Source organism: Cicer arietinum, chromosome 1 (assembly GCF_000331145.2).
Source record: "Cicer arietinum cultivar CDC Frontier isolate Library 1 chromosome 1, Cicar.CDCFrontier_v2.0, whole genome shotgun sequence".
Taxonomy (NCBI): domain Eukaryota; kingdom Viridiplantae; phylum Streptophyta; class Magnoliopsida; order Fabales; family Fabaceae; genus Cicer; species Cicer arietinum.
This window is the reverse complement of record NC_021160.2, coordinates 4,281,558-4,308,322: the sequence shown is the minus strand read 5'-3', so window position 1 is coordinate 4,308,322 and position 26,765 is coordinate 4,281,558. Positions and strand designations below refer to the sequence as shown.

At 31.6% G+C, this 26,765-nt stretch overlaps 3 protein-coding genes and 1 non-coding gene across 4 annotated transcripts; 1 reads left to right on the top strand and 3 right to left on the bottom strand.

Moving 5' to 3' along the window:
• Positions 1-4,099: 4,099 nt before the first annotated feature.
• Positions 4,100-11,004, bottom strand: LOC101490636 (zinc finger CCCH domain-containing protein 32-like). The gene is made up of 7 exons (XM_004485980.4): positions 10,680-11,004; positions 10,442-10,590; positions 10,235-10,300; positions 9,920-10,039; positions 9,336-9,650; positions 8,930-9,250; positions 4,100-5,318 (listed from the first exon to the last, which is right to left on the bottom strand). The coding sequence occupies exons 1-7, from the start codon at positions 10,765-10,767 to the stop codon at positions 4,914-4,916; spliced, it is 1,464 nt and encodes a 487-aa protein (XP_004486037.1). The 5' UTR covers positions 10,768-11,004; the 3' UTR covers positions 4,100-4,913.
• Positions 11,005-13,235: 2,231 nt separating this feature from the next.
• TRNAF-GAA (transfer RNA phenylalanine (anticodon GAA)) lies at positions 13,236-13,308 on the bottom strand. The gene has a single exon. It is a non-coding gene; the product is annotated as a tRNA-Phe (tRNA).
• A 3,055-nt stretch (positions 13,309-16,363) lies between these two features.
• On the bottom strand, positions 16,364-18,517 carry LOC101490317 (large ribosomal subunit protein eL20). The gene is made up of 4 exons (XM_004485979.4): positions 18,374-18,517; positions 18,130-18,245; positions 17,886-17,949; positions 16,364-16,873 (listed from the first exon to the last, which is right to left on the bottom strand). The coding sequence occupies exons 1-4, from the start codon at positions 18,386-18,388 to the stop codon at positions 16,532-16,534; spliced, it is 537 nt and encodes a 178-aa protein (XP_004486036.1). The 5' UTR covers positions 18,389-18,517; the 3' UTR covers positions 16,364-16,531.
• A 3,725-nt stretch (positions 18,518-22,242) lies between these two features.
• On the top strand, positions 22,243-24,582 carry LOC101489775 (small ribosomal subunit protein uS11). The gene is made up of 6 exons (XM_004485978.4): positions 22,243-22,383; positions 22,494-22,616; positions 22,715-22,760; positions 23,160-23,245; positions 23,419-23,548; positions 24,233-24,582. Exons 1-6 carry the CDS (start codon positions 22,381-22,383, stop codon positions 24,298-24,300), a joined length of 456 nt encoding a protein of 151 aa, XP_004486035.1. The 5' UTR covers positions 22,243-22,380; the 3' UTR covers positions 24,301-24,582.
• Positions 24,583-26,765: the final 2,183 nt, after the last annotated feature.

Below are 26,765 nucleotides of genomic sequence, written 5' to 3'. Positions count from 1 at the left end.
GGAACAAATTCTACCTCATAAAATTCTATCCAAAGAATCAGATGACACGAACTTTCACATCAAGGAAGTTTTGGTTGAATTCATGAATAATAACATGATTTCAATCGAACGATTTGAAAGTCAATATGAGAGGTTATTTGAGCAAGTGGTTGAGTTTGAGAAAATGGAGGAGAATTTGAAGATTGAAAATGACTTCATTGTTGTGGTAGAAAAAGATAAGCATGAGAAGGGCACGAACGAGGAAAAGAAAAAAGAAGAGATTGATGAAGTTCGAGATTCAATATTTGATTTGTTCATCAATGTCCAATTGAAAAGGACATGGAAGCAATATCGTTTATTTCTCAAGTTCATGGAATTTCTACCAAACAAAAAGAAGAAGGATGATGTGTTCTTCCTATCATATATACCACATTGACAATAGCTGAGGCGTCAAACTAATGACCATAAAGAAGCGCTTCGTGGGAGGCAACCCATAGGTAAAGATAATTTTTATTTTTGCAATCTTATTTTTTTATTTGAAATTGTTTCTTTTTAATTGTGTGTTGTTAACAAAGAAAAGAGAAAGCAAGAGGAAGAAGAGAAACAACCACGCTAGGGTTTCATAACATAGAATGAACCAAAACCGAAGTTAACAGGGTTACACTGAGTATATATATAAGAAAATAGAATTGTCTAAAATACCCTTACTACTAATATATAATAATATTATCTAACATCTCCACTCAAACTCACGATGCATTAACATGGAGCATCGAGAGTTTGTCAACTAAAAAAAAACGAAAACGTTTAATAGAATGCATCTTTGTGAACAAATCAGCAATCTGTAAAGAAGAAGAGACAAACAGTAGAGTAATGATTCTATGCTGAAGATGATGACGAGAGGGGTAACGAGGAGGATCAACAATCGCAGGAGGTGGTTGGACAGCCGGGGGGACAAGAGGGATGTCACCAAAGAAGAAGCAACAATCAAAGAGAAGAACCAACGCAACAAACAATCAAACCGAAAAAGGAGCGATCAAAAAAAGGAGCAACAACCATATCAAAATCAACAGATAGGAACAACCAATGAAGTAGCACCACGAAACAACCATATCAAAATCAACAAATAGGAGCAACCAAAGAAGTAGCACCACGAAACCAAATCCAAACAAACCAAGGAGCAACAACCATATCAAAATCAACAGATAGGAACCACCAAAGAAGTAGCACCACGACGATGTATCTTTTTCATTCATCTCCTCAAAAAGCAATTTAGCTTTTCCAATTTTCCAACCCTTCCTAGAAGGTCAATCATACAACCATAATGCTCAATCTTAGGCACAATTCCAAATCTCTCCATTCCTTTGAAGCATCTTCTTCCTTCCTTTACCAAACCACAATGGTTGCCAGCAGATAACACACTAGTCATTGTTATCTCATTCGGTTCAAATCCTTCCCGTAACATTGCTGCGAATACTTCTAACGCTTCCTTCGCACAACCATTGACACCATAACCATTTATCAAAGCATTCCAACTAAGCACATTCTTGACAGGCATACAATCAAATATAAACCTACCCACCACAACATCATCATCCTCACAATAACCATGAACCATACTAGTCCAAGAAATAACATTCTTATCCTTCATCTTATCAAACAAATCCCTCGCCAAATCCATACACCCCATTTTCACATACCCATCAATCATAACATTAGAAGCAACAATATCTCTATCAGGCATAACATCAAAAAGCTTCCTGGCCTCACTCATATCCCCACACCTAGCAAACCCAACAATAACATCAGTCCAAGAAACCAAACTTCTCACAAACATTTCAACCAAAGAAGTCCCAACATACAAATTAACACAAAACCCATTTTTCAAAACAACACAATGAACCTCCAAACCTTCTCTCAAAGCCATACAAATAATGAGACAAACACAATCACTGAGACAAAATAAATTAGGGATAATATGGTGCTGTGCGAACACGATTTCTCCCCCTACAGACGTTGTTTTACCAATCCGACCGTTGAAGACGAAGACCTGAATATTGTGAACCTTCTGTCCAAAAATCAGCCAAATCCAACGGTTAACGAATGCGCAATCGATGTTTTTGTGAAACTGATTTAACAAAATATAACAAAATCGGGAACAAGGTTACTCTTCTCTTTTATCTTTTGGTGGTTGCCTTTTCTATCAAAATAGTCTCTCTCTCTTCTCTACGGTAGATCCCAGGATGATAATTCTCAATCATCTCTTCATAACGATCAATCAAAATCCCCCAATAACCATGCAAATAATAATGATTCTCAAAGTAAACTTTACCACCCATTGTTCTTTTTAGCTCGGTTGGTTAGAGCGTCAAACCCTAATGGCTTGTGGAAAGGGTTATAGAACCCTAATAAATTCTTTTTTTTTTTTCTGATCTACTAAAAATAAACGAAAAGCTACAAAGAAAGGGTAAAGCAGAATTGAGACACGGTTTAACGAAAAAATCTCACTGAATATTGGAATGTTAGAAAAGAGAAACTATAATTATATTCCCTAATTGTTGGGAACTCGACAGCGGACTAGAGGCGCGATCGTTCAAGGAGGATCGAAATAGGCTCTAGATACCATGTTAACAAAGAAAAGAGAAAGCAAGAGGAAGAAGAGAAACAACCACGCTAGGGTTTCATAACATAGAATGAACCAAAACCGAAGTTAACAGGGTTACACTGAGTATATATATAAGAAAATAGAATTGTCTAGAATTGTCTAAAATACCCTTACTACTAATATATAATAATATTATCTAACATGTGTAAATGTGCACTATGATGAAAAAATATTAACAACTTGAAGTTGGTCTTAAGCTATTTGTTTGGAACTTTGAAATTTAAATTCTATTTATTTGTTGATATCATTGTTCAATTCGATAAGTTCACTAATGCGTACATTGTTGATTAGTGGAAGTCTTGACATTCTAAAAAAAAAATTGCAGTGACATGTTTGACATCATTTAGATAGTTCATACTCTCTCTTATTATCCTAGTTGTGAGTTTTTTGGTCTAAACACTTTAATTATTTGTTGTGTGATTATCCAGACATGTGTTTTCCCTTAAGAACTCGCACAAATTCTGACTTGCATCACTTCTAATTTATGCATACACTGAGGCAATTTTGTTTGGTCGTTTAAGTCTTTCTAACTACCCTATGAAAATTTTATCATTTGCTAGTCCTTTTGAGTTTTGCTCTTTTATTTCGGTTACTAGCCACATTACAAGCCAAAGACCTAACTTTAATTAAATCACCTTACTTGGAGTTAGGTAGAAAAAAAAATATCGTGGTAAAGTTCTAAGTTTGGGGTTGTTCATGGGATAACTTTTTAAATTTTGGGTGGTGATTCTCATAAATAAAGATAAATAACAAATAAATAAAAAATCAAAAGAAAAGAAGAAGAAGAAGAAGAAAAAAGCAGTTTGTGTACTTTGATGAATAACATCTTCTTGATTCTTTTGTCAATGTTTGAGAATCTCCACAATGAAAATGTGAACCCAAAAAATGGTAGAATAATTTGAAAATGTGTACCGAACTCCAAGTAGTAAAGCCTACTATCTCAACATGTCCTACTCTTACCTAAATCACATTACAACCCGAAAGTCCTCCAAAAGTGTATGTATTTATTGCATGGTAATTCTACCTAGAATTTTTTCAAGTATATAGTAACGTGATGCATGGTCTAGGATTTGAGTAACAAATTCATAACCCTTGCTAAACACTTGAAAGAAATTTTGGTGAGATTGTGTGAAGAGAATTAAACTTGATGAATGAAAGTTAAAGTGTACAAATTGTGTGTTTTTTTTTTTTTTTGTAAGCAACCATGGAGCATGATAAATGTTTTGTAGTAGCTGAGACTTTGAGAATTGAGTTTGATTTGATTTGAAAAATTTAGTTTAACTTCGTTTTTGATCGTACCAAATTTAAAATTAATTGTTGCTTGGGGACAAATAATATATATTAGATTTGGGGTTGAATGTTAGGCATTGATAATGAATCCAATTAATTGTATGTTAGGCATTAATAGTGAATCCAATAATGATAAGCATGCCGCAATGCAAGCTACCTTTTCACTTGAGCAAAGTGTTACTCTATTTATAAAACACAAGCATCTTACAAACAAAACATATCAAATTCGTTCAAGAGAGAAGGGTGATAAAAATTTAAAATCCCCTCCAAAAAACTTACCTGATCTAAAATCAAATCTTGATCAGGTAAAAAAACCCAATGGAAAAAATGTTATTACATATTTAAATGTGATAACTTAAATGTGTTTCTTCATATACGTATTTCGTAATAAATTCAAATACCAAGTCAAGCTTTTGATTGTCACAACATCACTGTGTACCCAAATTCCAAACCATATACTATAAGATAACAATGTGAAGCCTCATTGCAGTCTCCTGATTATTTTTCTTCACAATAAAACCCTATAAATACAAGTTGAGGAAGTATTGAATAGGACTTCCAAAACAGAAGTGGAAAATGGTTACCTAATTCAAAAAGGGTTTCAGTTGAAGAGTCGTAAACAACATGGTCAATGAAAGTCTGGACATAATGTTCTCATATCAAAGAAGATTGAAGCATAAATAAGCACAACAGACTCCAAAAATTGGAGATGTGGATGGACATGTGCACAATGGAATTGCAGATTCTTTAGGAGTTATTCTAAAGCAAGGTGGGTTGTATGGGTTGGCCATGGTTTATTCAAGATCAAAGTGATGGCCACAAAAAGATTTTATGAACATAAAGATAATCAGTGTGAAGTGTGCTAGATCTGAAGGTGGAACTGGGGATAACTGGGAGAGAGAACCAAAAAAATCAAAAACCTATTTGAGGACCTCCTTGAAGAATTGAGATAAAAAAGGAGTAATGATGATGTATTCATTCACATTTCTGAGCTCGAGGTGTGAGAGACATTGCTACTTGTTGTGGTATTGACAGCTGCTAAAGGACTGGAACTCCGACTCCGAGTGCTTGATTGAGAAACCGGACCACCAGTTGACAAAGTCAAACCAACTGATCCAGTCGTTGTGCTTGCTGATGAAGATATTCTGGATGGAACAGACTCCTTGCTGGATCCTGTGGTGAGTTCGGGCTGCAACTCTGATGAAGAAGATGGAGGAGCAAGAGTACCAACAGACGAACCCACAAAGTAAGGTGCAACTGGCACATCAGTCAGGGAAGAAGCAGATGGACTGTAACTCAGTGATACAATAGGATGATCAAATTTGCATGTAGGACCGAACTTGCATACGCCGCGCTGTGTGTAATGAGTGCAAGGTGCTGCCCCCTGATTATCAAATACAAACATTGTTAGGGTATGAAGATGGTCAAATTATATAGTTTGGAAAAATGTTTCATCTGAACAAACAAAATTTACATTCGCAAGTGCAAGTCTTTTAAACAGAAAAAATGACAACTGACAAGAATTTAAAATATATTAAGATACTTTCTTTGAACTGAATTCCAAATAAAAACGTTAATGCATGAAGCAAGACAGAAATAACAGCTGAGTGGACCAGATAAGACTGACTTATCATGTTTCGAAATAGCCACCACATTCAAGAGAATCAGGAAGCACTCCGAATCCGTCTATAATATGGAAAACTACAAGCATACCTAACACAAAATTACAGGAAGGATATACAGAAAACTTAGCCACAAAAACAATGTTTGAATAACATAAGCTAGCATGGGAAAATATGATTCAGAGATTAAACAGGTGACCGATGATAAGAGCAACTACGCTCTTAACGAAGGAACATGCAATGCAAAATGTTTCCTAGCCCTGACAAGAGATTTCAAGCATATGCAACTGATGATATGAGCAAGCAACTCTGCACAAACTCAAATAACACATAATTATTGCATAAAACTTTCATATTTAACCAAAAAGTCATTCTGTGATTGAAATCAAAATTCGTGTATACGAAAAAAGTAAGGCAGACTGAAAAAGCCAAAATCTTGAGTTTAACAGAATAAACAAAAAAAAAAGTATAAAATGAGATTCTAGATCAAGTAGGGAAACAGGGATGCCATGGAATATGCATAAGATGAAATAAATTATGGTGCAATTAATGACACATTGAGGAAAAAGGATCTGGAAGACACCCGATGACTATTAAAATTAGATAATAAAGAAAAGCGTGTGAAATATCGTTCATTGAAAAATATCAAAACTGGATGAAACATACCCTACAAACTGTCAAGACACTTCCTTCACAGAAATCAAGCAACTGATTGTCATAAAGACCATTAGGAAAAAACATTACAAAGGATATTTTCTAAGTGGTTTTACTGAAATTTTGGTTGAGACCATTGGAAAAAAGCATTACAGAAGACCTTTTCTAAATTGGTTTTACTGAAATTTCGGTTTTGACAAAGCCCATTAGCATTATTTGATCAGTGAAATGGAGATCACCTAGTGGGATAAGACTTACATGTTGGGTAACTAGTTTCCAGAAAATATTAGTAAAAAAAATTCTTAGGACTTCAGATTTAGGGTACCTAAGCTTCTAGCCAAGTTCTTAACACTTGGATCAATAAACTCTTATACAACAGCAAAGAGTACATCCCCACTACATGGAGTCAAGCGACACTTTTTCAAGCTTAGAAGGCTAGACTCAGTTGCAGCTTTCTCATGCTCAAGGTTTTGCTCCACTCAGTTCAATAAGACTGTCAAACAAACCCTAAATTTGATTGAAACTAGATTCAAAGTTGCAACTAAAATTTTTGTTAAAAAGCTAGGTGACCTGAAATAGCTCTCACTATGGCGAGTCCAAGAAAGAGACAGGCCCATTATGAATCTATTTAAGCAATTAGGATTTTTATAGTGAAAATTTGTATGCAAATATAATAAAGTACATACAATTTACAGAATATTGAGTCAAAGTCTTATGAGCCTAACAATCCAAATATTAAGCACTCCGCACTTAAACATAGATCAATTGAATTGAACATGACCAGGCTTCAAGAACTTGACTTTATTGAGACAGGCCCATTGAGATATTGAATAGCTCAATTCGATTGCCACTAGTAACTGTAAGGAATTTTACTGTACATAGGCCCCAATAACAATTCATGTAAGAACTATAACAATAAGAATACTTCAATTCCATACCAGGAACCTTGTGTGTCAATCCAATTATCCCAAAATTATATGAATTTCTTGAGTGGTATGTCCAACGAACCAAACTAATTTTAGGATGCATAAAAGACAGTATAAGGATTGGATATACATATACTGAAGATAAGGACCGCCAAGCATCCCTTGTCATCTCTAATGAGTAATGAATTTTCAAAGATTACATAGTTTATCAACCCAAAAGGGGGGAAATTAAACGGAATAAAAAATTTCACTATGCAACAAACTGATAAAGGCACACAAAATCAGCATTGCAACATCCATTATCACCCCTCATCATTCACACAAATATGATCAGTATAGTGTATAATATCTTTTAAGGTTGTCAGTTATGTATCTTAATTACCAGGTAATAGTATATACTCTTTCCTTGGTATCATTTAAAGGGCCATACCGCATAATACTATTATAACAAGCAGAATAGGTAACATGACATCATTACCTGGTAATTAATAGGTTACATACAGACAGGGGTGGAGTCAGGATTAGATAACTGCACATAGGAGCTAAAACAATTTAATCTAAAGGCATGCTACTGAAACAGGAAATATATACCGTATCAAAAATCTCTCGTCATATCCTTTTCTATTTTTAGGATGATTAAGACACAAAAAAAAATATCTCAAGGGCTACTAAATAAAACATCATATACCAAAAGATAAACTTTCATGTATATGGGAAAGAAGTATATGCAAGCTGAAAAAGGAAACATGAAATACAAAAACTCACTATTGGAAGCAGATCTAACTATAAAATGCAGGACTCAAAAAATTGCCTTAAGGAGTAAATATGGGAAAAAAATATCCCTTCACGATCAGTACATTAATATGAGAATTTCCTAGTAATTATGCAGAAACAGGAACAACTAATCAGCGAAACATTGCGTTCAAATACAACAGAACATGATAACTTCGATCAGAATTCCTGTTTATGTTAGTATTATATACAAACTTAAAGAAGTGTCTTTAAGTTAGTATTATATACAAACTTTTAACTGTTTATAGTACACGCTATTCCCTGCTCTGGTAAAGAGCATATCCACACTGAAAGATTTTGAATAGGATCTTACAGACAGAACATACCCTGAGTACCATACAGAAATACTTAACAGAATATACACAGAAAGAAACAAACAAGATGCATGCCTAAAATAAATGTATGACAAAACAGGGATTCCGCTATAATAAAAGATACACTCAAGCCCAAAGTGACATTATTAAACCAAAAGCTTTCCCTCTATGAGTTCCAATTTTGCTGTAAGAATCTCCAGTAGTTTACAGAATAAGAATTCAAATAATGCCTAACTGACTAACTCTATGACTAAAACGCTCATCCGCTGGGCATTTATGACATAATTTTTTAGATTGTTCAGTAGTGAAATAACCCAAAACGAAGACACGTAATAATAAAGACAAAAACCTACTGTCATAATAATAATCAAAGCACGAGCCCCAGGAACAGTTGCTCACTTGCTCCAACTATGATTTGTTTCCAATTATGAATTACAAACTAAACTTGTATTTAATTAAAGTCAAATTATGCATAAAGCTATTGAAAACAAAATTATCAGAAGTAATTTGGTTATACCTCACCAATAGCTAATTTAATCACCAAAATCTACTTTATTTTGTTGAAGAGGAAAGACAGATCAACAACAAAAAATCTTTTTCTACCAGGTGGAAAAGGGAAGATCATGGAGATATATTTTACAAGTCAATAAGTGTCATAGTACAAGGAAGTTGAGAGGAAATCATTACCGGGCGTAAAGGAAGACCTGCAGGACTTAGGGCAACATTCACTTTTGGTGCACTCATGTCTGGTGGTTGGTGATACCTATACGATGGACTAAATGGAAGCTCATCTGTTCTAGAGTAATAATGATACTCTGGTTGATTAGGCCTTGCTGCAAATGAATGTTCCTTCTGACTTCTGCTTGAAGGACCAACTGAGGAACCAGAAGGTTGATAAGGTCCAGTATAGGCATTAGCTGTTGATGGTAGTTGGGTTATCCCATAAAGCTGTGGTGAACCAACATTAGCTGGAGCACTAGAAGGAAGTACAGGGCTTGTCGCAGTGGCCTGCACCAAAGAGCTCAACAATTAACAGCTTCAACGAATGCACACAAAATTTGACCAAGCATTATTTTAGAATTTTTTTACCTACCTGATAAGGACCCCAGCCAGAAAAGGGGACCATGGTCGGGGACAATACCACAGGTCCATAGGGGCTCTGGACAAACGAACCCTGTAGTAGAGATGGCCTTGCGACCAGTACACCAATTTGTTGTGATGAAGGACCAGATGGAGTCTGTACTGTTGGATATAATGGAGAAGGTACTGGTACATGTAAAGGTGAAACTGGGGGACCTGGTGATGGAGCTGGAATCTGAACACCAGCAGAAACTGGATGATCAAATTTACAAGTTGCACCAAACTTGCATTGTCCCGTTTTCGCAAAATAGGAACATTCCTTTTCACCCTGTTAATGTTATCATTTATAAATATTCAAATTCAGATTAAAATCTTTCCATTAAAAAAAAAAAGATCTAACATTCAAAAAAATGCTTAGTTTAATAAGTTAATAGATGAGTCTAATGAGCTTAGTTAGAAACCACCATTTTTACATATCATACCAGCAATTTCAAAATATAGTATAAAAGTGGGGTGAGGTGATAAAATAATGAAGTTTCACTGAATGTTAGTGTAAAACAGTTATTTATATGCTTTAAATCCATTAAATATACTTACTGGGCGTAACGGATATCCATAATAATTTAGTGACACAGGGCTAGCAGTGCCTCCTGTCTGTCTAGGATGGTGGTACTTGCAAGACGCACCAAATTTGCAAGATCTTGTCCTCATATAATACTGCATTTCAATTTATAAGCAAATATAATCAACACAAATTAAAATTCACAAACTATGAAGACAATCAAAACAAAAAACATAAGCTCACTCCACCCTCAAATCCTCAAACATATACACATGACAGTGTCAATTGTGAAATGAAACCATTTAATATGCAAGACCATAGTATTATTAAGACAAAATCATATAAAGAACCTGGCACACAGGCTGTCCTGCACGTTCTGGATAGTCCCCTACAGTCCTAGAAGCAGCTCCAATAACCTAAAATCAACACATTGAAAATTTGAGTGTGTAGAATGCAAAAGAAAACATCTTAAAAATAATGACAGTATCGAGCATTAAATGATGAAATCAAATAGTAAAATAGAAAACCCTTGAAGCATAAATGAAGAATTTAATTACCGTGCCACGGTCACGAGGGTGGTTGAACCGACACCTTGAACCAAAACCACAGAAACCGGTTCTCAAATAGTAAGTGCAATCAACCTCATCAGGTCGTTGAGGGTAGGAATCCTCTGCAGCACCATTCAACCCCAATTGCCACATAGGCTCTGCATTTTACAAAAATCAACAAGATCAAAATTCAACAAAACCACACTCACACACATTCTTCAAAGAGCACAAATCAGAAGATGCATACCTTCTAGACCGGTTTGAGGGTCGGGTCCGGTCCATTCCGGCGAGGGATCAGACCGGGAAGGTTCAGTGGACCGGGGATAGTGGTCCATTGTACAGTAATAATCTAGAATGAGAGGTTCCGATCAAATGGGCGTTGGTTGTAGAGAGAGAAAGAGAAAATGAGGTTGGATTTTCTCTCTCTAAATCTCTATCTAAGACGAGTCTAACCCACGCGGACACCTTCTCTCTTCTTTCTCTTTCTCTTTCTCTCTCTCTCAGTTTCAGTTTCTATTTCAATGCCTTTTGATTTTGTGATCTTTTTATGTCTGCAACTTGGGGCTTCTTTTATTGGTCTCTCACTTTATTCATTCATTTATTTATATGCACCCACCACGACACAAAAATTACCAAATATATCTTCATTTTATTTTATTTTTTTATTTTCTTCTGTTTTTTCTTACTATTTCCACCGTATTATTACCATTCTTTTTTCTAAAAAGTTTAGGTTTGAAATTTATATACTAAATACAAAAACCAAATTTCATTTAAAATATATTTAGAGACATTATTATTATTATTATTATCATTAGACAAATGCTAAAAATGGATCTTATTAATATAAGTTAGTGATTATTTTTTTTTAAATAGGATAAGTTACTAGATCTTAATAAACAGAAAACAGAAAATATCATTATTATTTAAAGAAAATATGAGGAAAGGAAATTGTGAAGGAAGCTGAATTGTAACCGAACTTAGGATCTCGGTGTTTAGTGTGTACTTGTTAAGAAGTGAGGTAAGGTGTATTCAACAAGCAAGTTGCTAGTGCGCGTGAGATTTTGTGTTTTGTTGTTTATTTGTGGTGTCAAGGGGAAAGTGGTTGGAAAAGACTTGAGTACCCTTGAATGAATTTCGAAACGTGGGTTAATGGCAGTCAATAGAGTATGGGATATGACACACTTGTTCTTTACTCTTTTTGCATTGCATTAAACTAATGTAATGGGGAGATTAATTAATAAAATTAATTTAATTAAATAATTGCTGTGGGCTGTAGTGTAGCTGACCGCTGTTAATAACAGATGCGAAAAAGAGCATGACACAGATGATGTTTGCTCCACGTGGATCTTCATTAAAAGCAGTAAAAAAAGGTCGCATGAATTTTACCGTGTAACCAAGATTATGGAATCCTATGATATCATATCACCCGGGACAGTTGTGCAAGTGCAGCATAAATTAGATTTCCAAATAGATTAAGTCCATGTTTGTTCTTTCGTTGTCAAAATTACGGTAAGTAAAAACTACGAGATAATTCATCCTGTTAGTAACTTCATCATAATATTTAAATATAGATTAACTCAATCCGATAAAAGTTACTAATTATAAATTTTTTTTAAAAATAAAATATTACGTATTGTAATACTATTTAAAACTTACTCTTTTATATAGATTATTTATAAGTACCGTGTAATATTTATAAATATTGTTCAATGTTAATGTGTGTCTTTGAGCAAATAAATGTAAAAAAACTATAATTTTGGTTATTCGTATTCACTAATTTATTAATTAGTTTTTCTATTTTAAAATCTATTAGTTTTAATTTTTTATTTTAAAAATTAAACTAAAAAATATTTACGTAATATATTTTAAATAACGTGACATATAATATAATAGTGTTATAGGATTAATTTATGTATTACGTTATTCAAAATATGTTAAATCTTCGTTTTTGTAGTTAAAAAATCTTATGAAAATTAAAGTTGTTGAAATTTAAAATAGAGAAATAAGTTTTAAAAATTTATAAAAGTAAAGTAATTAAAATTGTAATTAATAATAAAAAAACAACTTTAATATATAAAAAATATTGACTTCTCAAAGTTGTCACTGATTATTGTCAATCATTTCATCAATTTCTGCAATTTTGATTTCTCAAATTATGCAATTCCGACCAATTTGTAAATTTTTCATCCAACTATCAACAAATACAAATTCAATATAATTAAACAAGATAAAGGAAAGGAGAAAGAATTTTGCCTTATATTTATTTAAATTTCAAGAAATTACAGAGAATATGAGAGAAAGATTATATTAGAGAGATTATTTTGCATAAAGCATGGGCATGAAATAGACAGTAGTTGAGATAAAGAGTGTGATTGTTTTGAAGATTATGATGACCCCCAAAAGATCATTCTACTACAATCTATAGCCATTGCTCGTTGCCAGACATCCATAATAATATATTATGCTTTCTGCGGATCACATTGACGCCAAAATGGGGTATTCTGTGTCCATTGAATGGGCTACGAATCTCAACTTTTTTCAGACATTGAATGGCATGTGTTGCTCTTGTGTTTCAATAATTATTGCAAAAGGATTGTCTCATATCATTCAAGTTTTTTCATTGTCTGAACAAATTAAAGGGCCTAGGTTTTAAATGTTTCTTTGTCCTGAAAAGAATGATGAAGCTTAACTATATTGACACTGCAAGTCTGCAACTAACTTAATTAATGGTAATTAATTTATAACTAAGATTAAAATTGTCTTTATTCATAATTTTTGTAAACTCGAAAATTACAAAAACATTTGCGGTGAGCGTGGATCGAACACGCGACCTTCAGATCTTCAGTCTGACGCTCTCCCAACTGAACTATCCCCGCAACTTGTAATTTTAAGACACGTCTTAATATATATCTAAACGATATGATGCAATAAATATATACAATTATTAATTCATGCGAAAGGAAAAGGGGTTACACTTATAAATAAAAATTCAATATGTGGTCCGTAAAAATTAGATCATTTTCCCACTTGCATAAACTACATGCACCAGAAAATAAAGTGAAAATGACTCAATTTTAAAAGAGAATCCCATAAAATTTTCTTTCTACAAGCAATGTACAAGTAAGTTGACAACAAATATTTTAGATTATTTTCAATTTGACTTTCTTGATGAGAAAACACATTTGATTTGAAACATCACACACTAAGGTCGCGTGTTATTTGAAACATCACACATTTGATTCAAAGAAAAATGAAAAGGGAATTAGGGCATGTTTGATTGTGTTTTACTTTTTAATTTTTGAAAACTATTTTATAAATAAATTTTAGAAAACTAATTTTAAAAAGAAAATTTAAAAAAAATCTGTTTGGCAACTCTAATTTTTAAAACAGTTTTTAACTATAGAGTTTAAAAAACTGAAAAATGAAAAATAAAATACCATTTATCTGTTTTGCTTTTTTAGTTTTAAAAAATATAATATTAAAAATAGTTTTACAAAACAGTTTTTAGAAACAAGTAATTCAAACAAGTATTTTAATTTTTAAATTTTCAAAAACTAAAATAGAGTTTTTGAGATGTGAATCAAACAAGCCCTAATTCCCCTTTCATTTTTGACAGAAATATACTAGTGTAAGAAACACTAATTTTCCAACAATTATTTTAAGTTATAACATTAAATTTTTCTTTGAATCAAATTCATGAGTCCCGCTATTTTATTTTATGTGGAACCCATTTCCAAATTACAATACTCTTATAAATTTTACTCAATAAAAGAGTGAGTGTTAGAAAGATAATGTTATTTGTACTTGTCGGTATTAAATAGTATTGCAAATTTCACAATTGTATAGTACTGCAAATTTAAATGGAGCTTAATTTGCACTGATCTAGCACCATAAAGTGCTAGACATAACTTAATATTGCTAGTTATTATCAAATAAATTTTCACACTTTCTAAAAGACATATTTAGAAGCTCCAATTGATCCAAGAAGCACTGCAAGCATCTTCTAATGCAATGTTAGCCAGCATGCAAACAAAGGATGCAATTGTTTGTGCATTATGATATAATTATAACCTGACAATCAAACATGGAAATAAAAGACAATTATATTTCTTGATCTACTGCCTCTGTATAGGAGACACTATGATGGCAAATATTGGAGTACAATGATGATTAGCCAGATATATGCAAACATTAGAGTACTAGCATATGATTACTATAAGTCATGTTTCCTTTTCCATAATTTGTCAACAGCAACAATTTATTTGATATAAAGTAGTTCATATATATGCGGGCTGCTTAAATAGTTACCAGCTATTAGAAGTGGGGGTGAAAATAGAAAATTGAAAAAGATATGATCTAGGGGCAAATCAAGCAGCAGGTGAAGATAACGAAGGGAATCATAAGGGAAATTCTAATTAAATCACTTTATCTTGAAGACTGTCATGTGTTCTTTTGTGGTTTACTAAACTTAAAAAGAAACAATAAAAAACAAAAAGCAACATGCATTGTATGCTAGAAAGAAACGTCCATTCGTCAATGCCCGGCACAAAAAGAATACTAATCACCCTATAAACTTCTGTGCCTTTGTTTTTAGGATAACAAAGAAAGATTTTGAATCTATTTTTTGTCAAAGAAACTTAGAGAGACAACCAGTTTTTTTTTTGGTAGCTTACTTCCGTTGAAATGCAAGAAATTAACCTTATTTAACACCGCCCTTCGTTAGAAGTTATTGTTGGTATATTTCTGATGGGATGGATGACTTTGATATTGGGTATTTAGTAGGGCTGGACAAAAAACCGAGGCCCAAAATAAACCGAACCGTTCGCGGCCCAGTTTCTGTAACGGGTGGGCAAGATCGGGTCTGCGGGTACGTAGGTCAACGTAAACGGGTTTGTATGATTTATAATAGACGGGTTCGATTCATAATTCTTAAACCACGGATACCCAAACCCGTCCGTTTCAAATTAATAATATTATATTTTAATATCTATGTTGTCCAAAAAACTCAAATACCTTTATCCATCCAGAAAAAATAGGCCCAAATTCAGAATAAACCCACCTCACTAAAAATTTGAAACCCTAATCTCATTTCATCACTCTCACTAAAAATCTAAAACCCTATTCTCATTTCATCACTCTCAACTCATACACTCACCTCCACCAACTCCATCGATTATGTTCAAAACCACCGCCACCACCATCGGTTCTGTTCGAAGCTGTGGCCGCCGCCGCCACCGGTTATGTTCGAAGTCGTGGCCGTCGCCACCAACGGTTCTGTTCGAAGTCGTGACCGCCGCCATCGTCGCGACACTAATACCCTCCTTTTGTTTTCCTTTTTCTTCTCTTCAACTGTAAATGGAGAGTGTACATGCAACACGATCCTTCACAAATTGAAACCGGTAACCCAACCCATGACCCGCATATCAACAAACCCGAGATAAAATGCAACACGATCCTTCACAAATTGAAACCGGTAACCCAACCCGTGACCCGCATATCAACCGGTTATATCTTTTTTTTTTTTATTCCCCAAATACCCTACTAGGGAACGAAAAAGTAGAGCATTCCGGAAATATTGTTTCAGAGTAGGGTATTTGGGGATTAAAAAAAAAAAAAAGAGGATATCCATCCGAACCTGACCGTTTGTATTTAGGACAGTTGCGACCTCAAAAACGAAAAAACTAACGGATGCAGTGATTTCGACATGTTGGTAGCATATTACAAAGAGAACGAAGTTTCGAGATAGCATGCCTACAATTTTGCATTTCATTGAAAAATAGAAGATTTTATTCGTGAATCACATAAACGAGATTTGATCCAATTTACAAGGGTTCTAATAAATCAAACAATGCTGTTGTAATTTAGTTTAGAGAGGAGTTACTCCTCCAAATGAAGTCAATATTATAAATTTCAAATTTAAGAAAATATGCATTGAGAATCTACTCAAAATGATTTAGATAATATCCAACAAAAACATAAATATTAGAATCCAAAAACAACATTCTAAAAATGCTCATAGCAAAATCTGGCAATAGACGGAAAAGATAAACATCGGGAATGTTTCGAGACAGCCTAGATACTTTCCTCAACCTAAACACATTACATGAATAGATTGGGCTTTTTGGCCTTGTATGTGGTCTTCAACTTCCTTGATGGTGGTCTGATTTTCTTGAAAACCAAGGGGAACTTGATCTTGGAGTTGTGGAATTGTTTGGTACTCTCCCTCTTGCAGAGCTTGGCGGGGATGGTGGCAGTCTTAATAATCTGAATGCAGGGGAACCGAACCCTGTGACGTGAAGCCATCTCATTGTACATCAGATCAACTGCTCCATTAAGAGTGGTATCACGGAACTCCTTGTACATGTTGTGGTAGCCTGTTCTACTCTGGTACCTCAACCATATACCATAATTCTTAATCTTGGTTGGGTTCTTCTCAAAAATCTGAAAACCAAATACCATTTCTCAATAAATGGTGAACATGTGCAAATTCAAATAACACACTCCACAATAACCAAAGAAAGTAGTTCAATGGAACATATTTGAACCTTATTTTAAATAAACAGCATATATCCAGAAAAAACTGTTGCCAGACAGTGAGGACACAACAAATGAAGTTGCAGAGGCTATCATGGTTAAATTCCAATATTTGTTAAAACTTACATTAGCCTCAATGAGATTAAATACCATGTTTAGACACATATATAGTCTAGCACCAAACCCCATGTTGTACACAACTTTGATGTCTCTAGGGACGAAACTACTAATTGCAATGGTAACATTAAAACAAAGTTGACCAGTATTATTTTCAGAACATATAAACTACCTACATTCAACTTTTAAACACAAACAAACACGTGCATTAAAAAAATTTCACATAGAAATGTAACATATATTACTTTGAATTTCAATCAGAGAAGAAAGCAAAAAAATGTTCATTAATAAGCTCACTTGGATGTAATTAATTATCAACAACAACAGCAAAATATCTACCTAATGGAAAACTCTGGGAATATAAAAGCAATACAACATCAAGAAGAAAGATCGCATTACGATGAAACATTCAAAATAATTAGCAATCACAGGAAAAAATTAAAACTAGACTGAACAAAATTTAAAAGCCAATAGATTCAGAGCTAATAAATAATAAGAATTATATGCCATTAAATATTTAAAACAATGTCCAACCTGCAAAACTTGTGTACCCTGTTATGTTAAAAACACTTCCATTTTTTTAATATCAAAAACGAAATTTTCCAGTGATCATCCCTTCAATTTTCCTAGATACATAACAAGTACTAAACTTTCTCTAACAGCGGCAGAAAACTGATGCGAATAGAAACATACAAACAAATTGTAACTGTTCGAACAAAATATCATAGTTGTTTTCAACATATTCAGTGCCAAAATATCAAATCCAGAAATTTAAAACTACCAATATCATAGTTGTTCTTACCTCATTGATAGCAAGGACTTGGCCGTTGCTCTTCTTCACCTTCTTCAGCTTCCTCAAGAAATACCTAATTAAGATCCAAAACAGAAAAAATCAACTTCGAATTCAGAAACCTAAAGAAGCAAAATCTTAAATGTCATTACTGATCTAACAAAAACAAAATAAACAGATAATAACAAGCCAAAAAATTAGAATAATCAATAAAACAGAAAATAGGGTTAAAAATAATTGCATTTGTTTTCTTTACCAGAACTTGGACTTGGCACGAACTTCGTTGGTAGCCCAAAGCTTCATACGATAAATCTTCGGGTGTTCATCGGATTCCGTAGGAAGAGCTCTCCCGACGACCTGGTACTGATGGTACTGCAAAATCAAAGAAAAATAAACATCAGTACGAAAACTAAAACGAATCAACAGAAATAACCAACCAACGAAAATCAAAGTTCATTTATCAAACTAGAAAAGAAAAATCAAAATTTGATATGCTATACCTTGAATGAAACCATTTTCTCTGGTTGAAATCTGTCGCCTCCGATTCAGGGTACCGGGTGAGGTTTTTGTTAGTTTAAATATATACGAAGCAAACCCTAGTTTAGTTTTTTTTCTAAGGCCTAGTTTAAGCGATTGATTTTGAGCCCGACGATACATTGGGCCAGATCATTTAAAGCCCAAATGAAATTATATCTGAATTTTGATTTCTTTTTCTTCGATTAAATTATTATAAATCTATACCACAATATAAAAGTTCACAATTTTGTTTTTTTTTTATTTAGGTGAATAAATTAACAGTTTTAGTATCTTGTTTATTTATAAATTTTTCTTTAACAACATGGTTTCTTTTACAATTTTATTTAATTTCATACATTATTTAAATATAGATTTATATCTTCTATATTAATTATATATAATTAAAGGATACTCATTAAGTAATACCAATTTTAGTTACACCATTTTCTATATAAAATTTAAATTGAAATATTTTAAAATAACATATTACTATGAAATTGTAATTTAGTATGTGAGTTTATTCTGCATGACTGCCAAAGCTCCTGGTGGTCGAAACTATGGACTTCGTAATATTTTTTTGCTGCCTTTAGAATATCTTCTACTTAGGGTGGGGTTTATAGTGTAAATATATTTTGTTTTTTTATTTCTACATATATCCGCCGAGTAAAATAGAAAAATAAATATACGAACACGTTATTATAAGTCGTGATATTAAATTATTATGATTTTTTTAAAAATTATTCATATATTTATTTTTAAATAGTTGTCATTTTTGTAAGATTGGCCCAATTTATTTAGACACTTGAAATATATATTATAATAAAATTTAACCAATTAATTTTACAATTGGATTTAAATTTGAGTCAAGACAAATATTAACTCTTATATTTATCAATTAAAATAGATGAAAATCTATAAATAATTTGCTATATTATATATTCACAACTAAATTCACTATTTTATATATTATTTATCTATATTTTTTTAGAGATTGGATTGTTTGACCTTTGGTCTAGCACTTGCATTCTAGAGATATTTTTATAAAACCATTCTATTCGTATATACCATGGCATGTATGAAACGATATTCACTCCACGGTAAATTCGGATTTAGATTAAAGAAATATACTTAGTACTTTTTTTTTATATTTTCAATTTTGAATAATATTTGAAGTGAAACATTATTTAATCTTTTAAATTGTGTATATATATCAATTACGTCTTTATAATTAATAAAATTTAAAAAGATAATTTCGAATGTTTCATAATGTTACACCTTTTAAATTAGTCATTCAAAGTGAATTTATCTCTCTCTCTCTCTATATATATATATATATATCATCGTTTTATTACCCCAAAAAATAAAATATTGTAAATTTATTATTCACAGTATTTTTACATCTTAATAACACTATAAGAATGATCAGAAGATACATTATTCTAATATAATACATGACAAAATCAATTTATTTGGTTATTAGGTATTTTATATTAGACCAACTAGCAAAAAATAAATAGCTTATTTTCATATTTGATCTCTTATGTTTCATTTTATTTCTCATGTTTTATATGCAATGTGACACGATAATTGATATTTTTATCAAATTTCATATTTAATCTCTTATATTTATTTTGAGTTTTAATTTTGGTTCCCCTATAATTTAAAATTTCTAAGTTGATCTTTTAAGTTAGTATAAATTCGAATTTGCAATTCGTTCTATTAAGGTTGGAAAAATTTCACGTTTTACAACATCATTGTTGAATATAATTATTTCTCTAATAAAACATGTTATATTTTTAAATAATTATAGAGTTATATGTATCCACAAATTAGATTGTCTTAATACTATGTAAATCTAACAAAATACGTATGACCTTGTAAGCATACTTATTAAGAAAATATATTTGTCAATCAAATATTAAGAGGACAATTAAAAAGTTTTGCAATACATATAGTTTATATGAAAAACAAAACGATGTGAGGATGGAACTAATTAACAAAGTTTTGCATGAATAAAAGATAAAATATGAGTTTTGTTGAGGTAAAATTCTGATTACAACTTTGTTTGTTTAAGTGTTTATAGATATATTGGTTGTATATAAAAATTAAACACTAAAATTATAAAATTCTAACATCAAAGTTCATGTAGTGAAACTTATAGGTTTTATTGCCACTCTGAAATACTTACGTAGTGGTGGAAAAACTGGATATTTATTATAAGCATAACATGCAAATATAAAATTTTAGAGTGTTCAATGCACAAAATCAAAGTTATTAATGCAATTTCTCAAAGGTTAGGATATACAATAATCAAAATTTTGGGCCTTATCATGGTATACTACAAATAAAATTTGGAGTCCTACCTAATGCCTAATTCGAGACTTACTTATGCTCTAGTTGCACATTTTCATTATCAGTCTACTACTACCGCATAATTCTTACTCTATTAAAAACTCATTTTGGTCCATAAAAATTTATGAGATGCCCAATTTAGTCCTTAAAAAAAAATTAAAAGCACTCTTAGTCTATAAGAAAAATAAATCGGGTATAAGATAGAAACCATTTTGACTTCATAGTGTTTTGCAATTCTAAAAGTGTGACTTTCGTCGTCTCTCTCGTTTGTTTTATAAATTGCGTTTTCTTCTCCACTCCCACATTTTTCTTGTTCGCCCTTGCGTTTCTCAAGGTGCATTATTGTTTTTCCTGCTCGCATTTTTGTGGGTGCAATTTCAGGTATTGTTCATGCAGGATACTGTATGGACTAAATTGTTCATTTAATTATTGTCATATACTTAATTGTCTATTTTAAATCATGTTCAATTACCTAATTGTCTATTTTTTTAATAGAAATTACAAGTGGAAATATCAATTTTGATGAGTCACCAGACAAGTTAAAAAAAAAAACTCATTTTTCTAAATATTCACATAAAGATTAATTTAAACCGATTTATTTTTCTTATAAACTAAAAAAGTGCTTTTTATTTTTCTCAATGACTAAATAAGTATTCAAGAAATTTTTAATGATCAAAATAGACCTTTTACTCTTCTTACTTTATATCCTTACCAAATTTTTATTGATAAATACAGAGTAGAAGCTTTAGATCATCAGGATCTAAAACACGTACTTAACTTTTTGATGAAATCAAAGATGTGTTCTTATTTATTTACATTTTGTAATAATAATAATAATAATAATAATAATAATAATAATAATAATAATAATAAATTATAAAAGTTCATTTGAAATGAACAATTATTAAAGATGTATTGTTCGAGCTCTATTGAATTAAATTAATTGTCACAATTCTCAATAATGATAAAAAGATATTATATATTATATTAGATAATGTTTAAAGAACCAAGTAACTAATTTAATAAGTTCATTATAAAGGAAGAAGAAACATTAGTAGTCATTAGATAAGTTTATTATGAACTAAAATGATTAAATTAGTTTATTAAGACTCATTTAAGAACAAGGTTCGTGTCTTTATGTTGAACTTTATTTATAAACAACACAAAGTGTTGTAAACTAAAACAAAAATATTTTGAAGTAAAACAATAAACCAACTTTGTGACTAATATGTTATACGAATGTAAGTGACCAATTTGAAATGTAAAATAAATGTAAACGGTCAAATAATAAAATTAAGTCAAGTATTAATTGAATCTAACGCATCGTAAAAAAGGTGCAAATAGCAGCACCCTTGTAAAGCCCAAATACAATAAGAGATACGTGTAAAGGCCGAATAAGAAAGAGATCCTGTGTAAGCCCAAATAAAAAAGAGATGATGTGTAAAGCCCAAATAAGAAAGAGATCCTGTGTAAGCCCAAATAAAAAAGAGATACGGTTCCATTAGGGTTTCGGAGATAATATATAAAGAAAAACCCTGCTTTTACGTTTTTCCTTTGACAAGGTTATTAGCGCAGTATCTGTGTTTCTTACCCTAACTTCTTCGAATCTCATATATCTTTTTCGCAATTTCAATCAACCATGGTAAGTAGATAGATGATAAATGGTTTCATAGATTTAGCTCGTTATGAATGTACTTTGTCACTCAAAATCGATTCTATATTTTGATGATGTTATATTTTGTTTTACTATAGTCGTCTAGGAGGAAGGTTAGGGAGCCAAAGGAAGAAACCGTGACTTTGGGTCCAGCTGTTAAGGACGGAGAACATGTTTTCGGTGTTGCTCGTATCTTTGCATCGTTTAACGACACTTTCATTGTCAGTATATTTTATTTTTGTTAATTTTTAGTTTCAATTACTGGTTTTTGAAGTCTAATTTTTATTTATATTTAATTTTAATTGTTTTTGGATTGCAGCATGTCACTGATTTATCTGGCAGGGAAACCCTAGTCCGCATCACTGGTATTAATTTTAATTTCAGCAGAATGTAGTATTAGGTTTCATATGTTTTATTCGTGCTGTCACTGAAATAGTTATTTACTTTCATTGGATTTATTTTTTCTGAATATAAGTTAAATTTTCTTCTCTGTACAATTTTAAATCTTTTTTGAATGAATTTTTGTCTTAGGTATCCTTTGTTCTCTATATTTAGCTTAGTGACTGAGCTTAAAGATTTTATTTCACTTCTACAATTTTCATGTTTTATCTCATTGGAAAATTAATTAGATGGAATTAATTTATTGATAACTAAGATAACATTCGTTTGTTGTTGAATTGAAATTGTTTAGTTTGAACTTGTTTGTTTTAGTGGATGTAGCTGAATTGTTTTGGTTTTTTTATGTTTTTGTTATAATAATTCAGGTGGAATGAAGGTCAAAGCTGACAGAGATGAATCATCTCCATATGCTGCTATGCTTGCTGCACAAGATGTTGCTACCAGATGCAAGGTTACAAGATTTCTTCTTAACTTTGTCAACTTGTCCATAACCAATGTGCTTCTGTTTTGGTGACATTAGAAGTTAATTTGGTTTACTACATGTGAAATCTGTTTAACCAAGTACTATTTTTGTTTTGTGAAGTTGTCAAATTTATTGTACTTATTCATACTATTTTGGAGCAGGAGTTGGGTATAACTGCACTTCACATCAAACTCCGAGCTACCGGTGGAAACAAGACTAAAACACCTGGTCCAGGTGCTCAGGCTGCTCTCCGTGCCCTCGCCCGTTCTGGAATGAAGATTGGCCGTATAGGTATTTTAAATTTGCTTCAATGCTTCTTTGTACATAATCTGCAGATAGTATTGGTTTGTGTCAATTCTTTGATATTTATGTTAAAATAATTGTGAATATTACTATGTAGTATGGACATGTTTCCTCACTATGCTTTATCAGATTAATTTCCATAGTTTAAATCAAAATTAGTATAGATATATATATTATAGGCATCATGTAGAAATTCTGTAAAATAGATTTTCCAAATGGAGTTCTGTAAGATTATTCCATTAATATGAGAAATAGATAATTCCAGAAATACGAAAACCACACCCAACCCTTGCAGAGATCGATTTATTTATCAATGGTCCAAAGACATCTTGAGCATTTTTGCGTTGATTGATCCACATAGCTGATATAATAACACATTTTATCATTGTTCTCCCTATTTGGTTTCTAATTACTGAGTTACTGCATCAATATGAATAGTTAAAAAGATTGTCGCATTTTTATACTCTTATAATTGTTGTAACATGTTGTGGTGCTTTTAACCTTATTATTAAAACCTTTACTTGACTTTCCTTTTAAATTAATGGTTTATTGTAGCTAATTGGTCTGAAACTGGTAGTTATTTATTGTGAGGGGATGTATTTCATTGTATATTTTTATTGTTTTTTGTAATACTACTATCTGATGGATTTCATCTGTATATTGGTTTTTCAGAGGATGTTACTCCCATTCCCTCGGACAGCACCCGTAGAAAGAGTGGTAGAAGGGGTAGAAGGCTTTAAATTCCTTATGGTGTATGGAAAGCGGCATTTGTATCACTTATTTTCCAAGCCAAACAGAATTGCTGCATTTTGTTATTTAGCAAGTTTGATTTATCATCAAAACAAGTATTTCTTTTGCCATCATTACAAGAATTTGAGTTAATTGGACATCGTTTTAGAAAGAATACTGAAAGTTTTGCACGTTGATAACTGGCTTGCAAAGTAGATGATAACCTCCTTTATATGTTTCCTATATACTGTTAGTCTTGATATTCACAATATCATGAGATTTATATTTTGGTTTGTGCTTTGATCTATTTTAAAGTAGATGATCTATTTTTTAATTAAGAAATTAATATTGAAATAAACATATTGACCTACATTTTTTTACAGTCAGAAAATAAATCATACGATAAATGTTTGTGATTCTCACTTTCGAGGGAATAAAAGAAAAAGAATCTAGTACTTATTAACACCTCTTTAGTGTGTAGTAGCTAATTGGTCTGAAACTGGTAGTTATTTATTGTGAGGGGATGTATTTCATTGTATATTTTTATTGTTTTTTGTAATACTACTATCTGATGGATTTCATCTGTATATTGGTTTTTCAGAGGATGTTACTCCCATTCCCTCGGACAGCACCCGTAGAAAGAGTGGTAGAAGGGGTAGAAGGCTTTAAATTCCTTATGGTGTATGGAAAGCGGCATTTGTATCACTTATTTTCCAAGCCAAACAGAATTGCTGCATTTTGTTATTTAGCAAGTTTGATTTATCATCAAAACAAGTATTTCTTTTGCCATCATTACAAGAATTTGAGTTAATTGGACATCGTTTTAGAAAGAATACTGAAAGTTTTGCACGTTGATAACTGGCTTGCAAAGTAGATGATAACCTCCTTTATATGTTTCCTATATACTGTTAGTCTTGATATTCACAATATCATGAGATTTATATTTTGGTTTGTGCTTTGATCTATTTTAAAGTAGATGATCTATTTTTTAATTAAGAAATTAATATTGAAATAAACATATTGACCTACATTTTTTTACAGTCAGAAAATAAATCATACGATAAATGTTTGTGATTCTCACTTTCGAGGGAATAAAAGAAAAAGAATCTAGTACTTATTAACACCTCTTTAGTGTGTATATATATATATATATATATATATATTTTGACAATATTCGAAATATAATATAGCAATTTTGATATCTTCAACTATTCTGAGATGTTGATGAGAAGCACATTAACTCTTTATAGAATGACCCATGCCATTATCTATTCAACCTAAACTAAACAGGCCAATCAGTTCAATATATCAAAGGAGAAACTTAAATGTATAATCTTTTATTAAACCATTGACCATAATACTATTCAAAATATGTCTGTCATCACAACTAAACTTAACATATTAGTGGTAAACAGATGGATTACTCCCACTAATATGTTGATCCTCCTTATCAATGATAAACGAGGAGCCATCTTAATGAGTCACCAAGATCCTAATCAACCACGACGTTAATTAATTGAAAAAATTATCAAAAGTATCTCTATTAGGATCTAGATCATCTGCAACTACTTTGTGGTGCATCAACTATGAAGATCTTTGTATTACAAAAAAAGTTATCTTCTCTACTATTGTTACACCAGATAACAAAGAAAATTCAAACTGGGTATTGAGACAAAAGTGAATATATAAAAAATCGTATGTCATGTTTGGTGAGATTCAAATAGAAGCTACTACTTTGTAGTATTTCACAATCCATTTCAAGTTGTCAAAACAATATTATTGTGTTACAATTATTTCCTTTTGACTTTAAATTTCTTATTAGCACTCATTTGGTTATGTCACGTGAATTGTAAGAATGATGGATTGGTGGTTAGTTAAATAATTGTGCGCTCTGTATTTGTTTATAAAATTGATGTCCATACAAAAACGCCAACGAATTCTTGTCTACTATATCATTTTTATGTTATAAGTTGTTTTTGGCATTTTTATCTCATTTTTAAATATGTCGTTTTAAGAATTATTTATTTTTGTGTAAAATTATATTTTTATTTATCTATATTTTATCCCATAAACCTTACTATTATTGATGTCTATTTCTCAATTTTGTAATTAAATATGAGATAGAATTAAGTTAGCTAAACAAACTATGGCAATAGATTAGCCCTTCACATTTAACGGAACTCTTAAGTTTCTGTCACTGATCATAGAAACAATAAATTAATTATGTGTTTTTGTCAAGTAATTTAGAAAAAATGAGGAATTTCAAATTTAAATTTTAATCTATACATACTAATGTTTTGCTTCTACTAACTGAACTATACACAATTTTTTAATCTACAATATGTTACACATGTAATTAAACAAAATGATTAGTTGAGATATGAGTGCGTTAGTTCAATTTCTAATTTAATATTTATATAAATAAAATAATTTTTTTTCAATTGAATATATCTCTTACGTGTCTGAATATAACTTG